The sequence below is a fragment of the Nanorana parkeri genome, unplaced genomic scaffold (genome assembly GCF_000935625.1).
Source record: "Nanorana parkeri isolate BGI_ZX_2015 unplaced genomic scaffold, ASM93562v1 scaffold628, whole genome shotgun sequence".
Lineage (NCBI taxonomy): Eukaryota > Metazoa > Chordata > Amphibia > Anura > Dicroglossidae > Nanorana > Nanorana parkeri.
In genome coordinates this window covers 869125-870729 of record NW_017306896.1, presented here as the reverse complement: position 1 = coordinate 870729, position 1605 = coordinate 869125, and the positions used below count along the sequence as shown (strand labels likewise).

The 1605-nt window shown below is 41.3% G+C and overlaps 1 protein-coding gene across 1 annotated transcript in view; it reads right to left on the bottom strand.

Annotated features, from left to right (window-relative positions):
• Positions 1-1299: 1299 nt before the first annotated feature.
• Positions 1300-1605, bottom strand: part of PIGA (phosphatidylinositol glycan anchor biosynthesis class A) — a 14226-nt gene continuing 13920 nt past the window's right edge. Inside the window, exon 6 of the mRNA XM_018563055.1 lies at positions 1300-1566. Coding sequence (XP_018418557.1) covers positions 1300-1566 — 267 coding nt within the window. The remainder of the gene's footprint in view (positions 1567-1605) is intronic.

The window sequence follows — 1605 nt, the reverse complement described above, 5'->3', positions numbered from 1 at the left end:
TTTATGCAAAAAACCATCACCAGCAACAATACATCTCTATGGCCGAGCTACAGACTGCTGAAGGGGAGCGATGTGTAGCAGAGCTGTAGCACTAATTTAATTTGTAGCCGCAACAAAATTGCTTCTTAGAGACAAATGGCAGGTACAGCTAGTCGCTGTCAGATGCTGCCATTAGCGATTTATAGCCATGAATAAACTCTGCTACAAAATAGTTCATCTGACATGGCACTCAGACTAGGAGAGGGGGACGAGCAAGGCTGGGAGCTAATTAGGTGTGTTGCATGCAAATGTGCTGACAAGGAATGTGATGATAGGAGAGAGCAGAGGGAGTAGGGAGAAGACCTCATAACCTACAGCTACTCTTTCACTGTCCAGTCTGATGATTGTTTTTTAGCTAACTATTTTCCCATAGTTCCCTGTCACAGTAAACTTGATGCTGGTGCTGGCCCTGGGCAAAAAGTAGCCAACCCTTTAATGTGTGTGTGTGTGTATTCAAAATGTTAGGTTTCCAGCTCCACCTTTTTTTTTAAAACATTAAAAACTTATACTGCTAAAAGTTATGGAATCATTGCCTTTTACAAACAATCCACTATTAAATAGAAAAAGAAAAAAAAAAAAATCAGAGCTTGTGCTTTTTTTGTTCTTTAGGCTGGATTCACACTTTGCGATTCTTGTGCGTCTCGTTAATACATGTATCCTGCGTTAACGTGATTTTGAATGAGATGGTAACACACAAGAATGGCCAAACAGAAAGAAAAACAAAACACAGATAAGCAGCATTTTTCCTGAAACAGCACGCCAAAACGCACAGTAGTGTCTTTCCAAGCGTCATGATATGCTGAAAAACATGTGCGATGGAGCTGTGATGCCTTAGTCAGCTGGTGGGCCATTTAAAACTAATGACACGGCAACATGCCAACAGGGATAATGTGTGTTGCGTTAACCGAAATGTTGACTTATTCGTTACCACAACACACCCTATCGCAAAGGTGCGTTTCAGTCCTCAGAGCTTCAGCAGTTCCACAGTTAGCACTGTAAGTAGGACTAGGACACACAAAAAAGACCGTTATTATAGGCAGCATAAAGGAGTGCAATAGAAGGCGGATAATCCACATACAGAGACATTCAGGAGTAAGAGGAGATGCGGCTTACTATACCCCGGAGGAGTGCATGAAGTAAAATACAGGAAGAGGAAGTATCCTGTTAAGAAAACACCTTGTTGGTTTGTAGGCAGCGAATCTACTGAAAATACTTTTAAAAAGTTACAGTCTGAGGATTGGAAATAAAAAATCACTTAAATTAGTTTTCTCCGTCTGCAATGGTTATCTTTTTCCGTGATTTTTTACAGTTAGATTTCCGTGACCAGGCTCCTTCTGGCCCGGTGGCATCAACCGCAATGTCAATCAGGGAGTCCGGGGTATTCCATGTCAGGAAAAGGAGAAATAAAAAACTAGCTACCACAAAAAGGGCAAAGATGGTCCCCGTCACTACACCACAGTGACTTACAAGACGCTCCAGTCTCTCATTCATTGGTAAGACGATTTCATCAGCCACTCGATTGTAAACCTAAAAAAAAAAAAAAAAAAAAGGAGAAACTTGTGTACC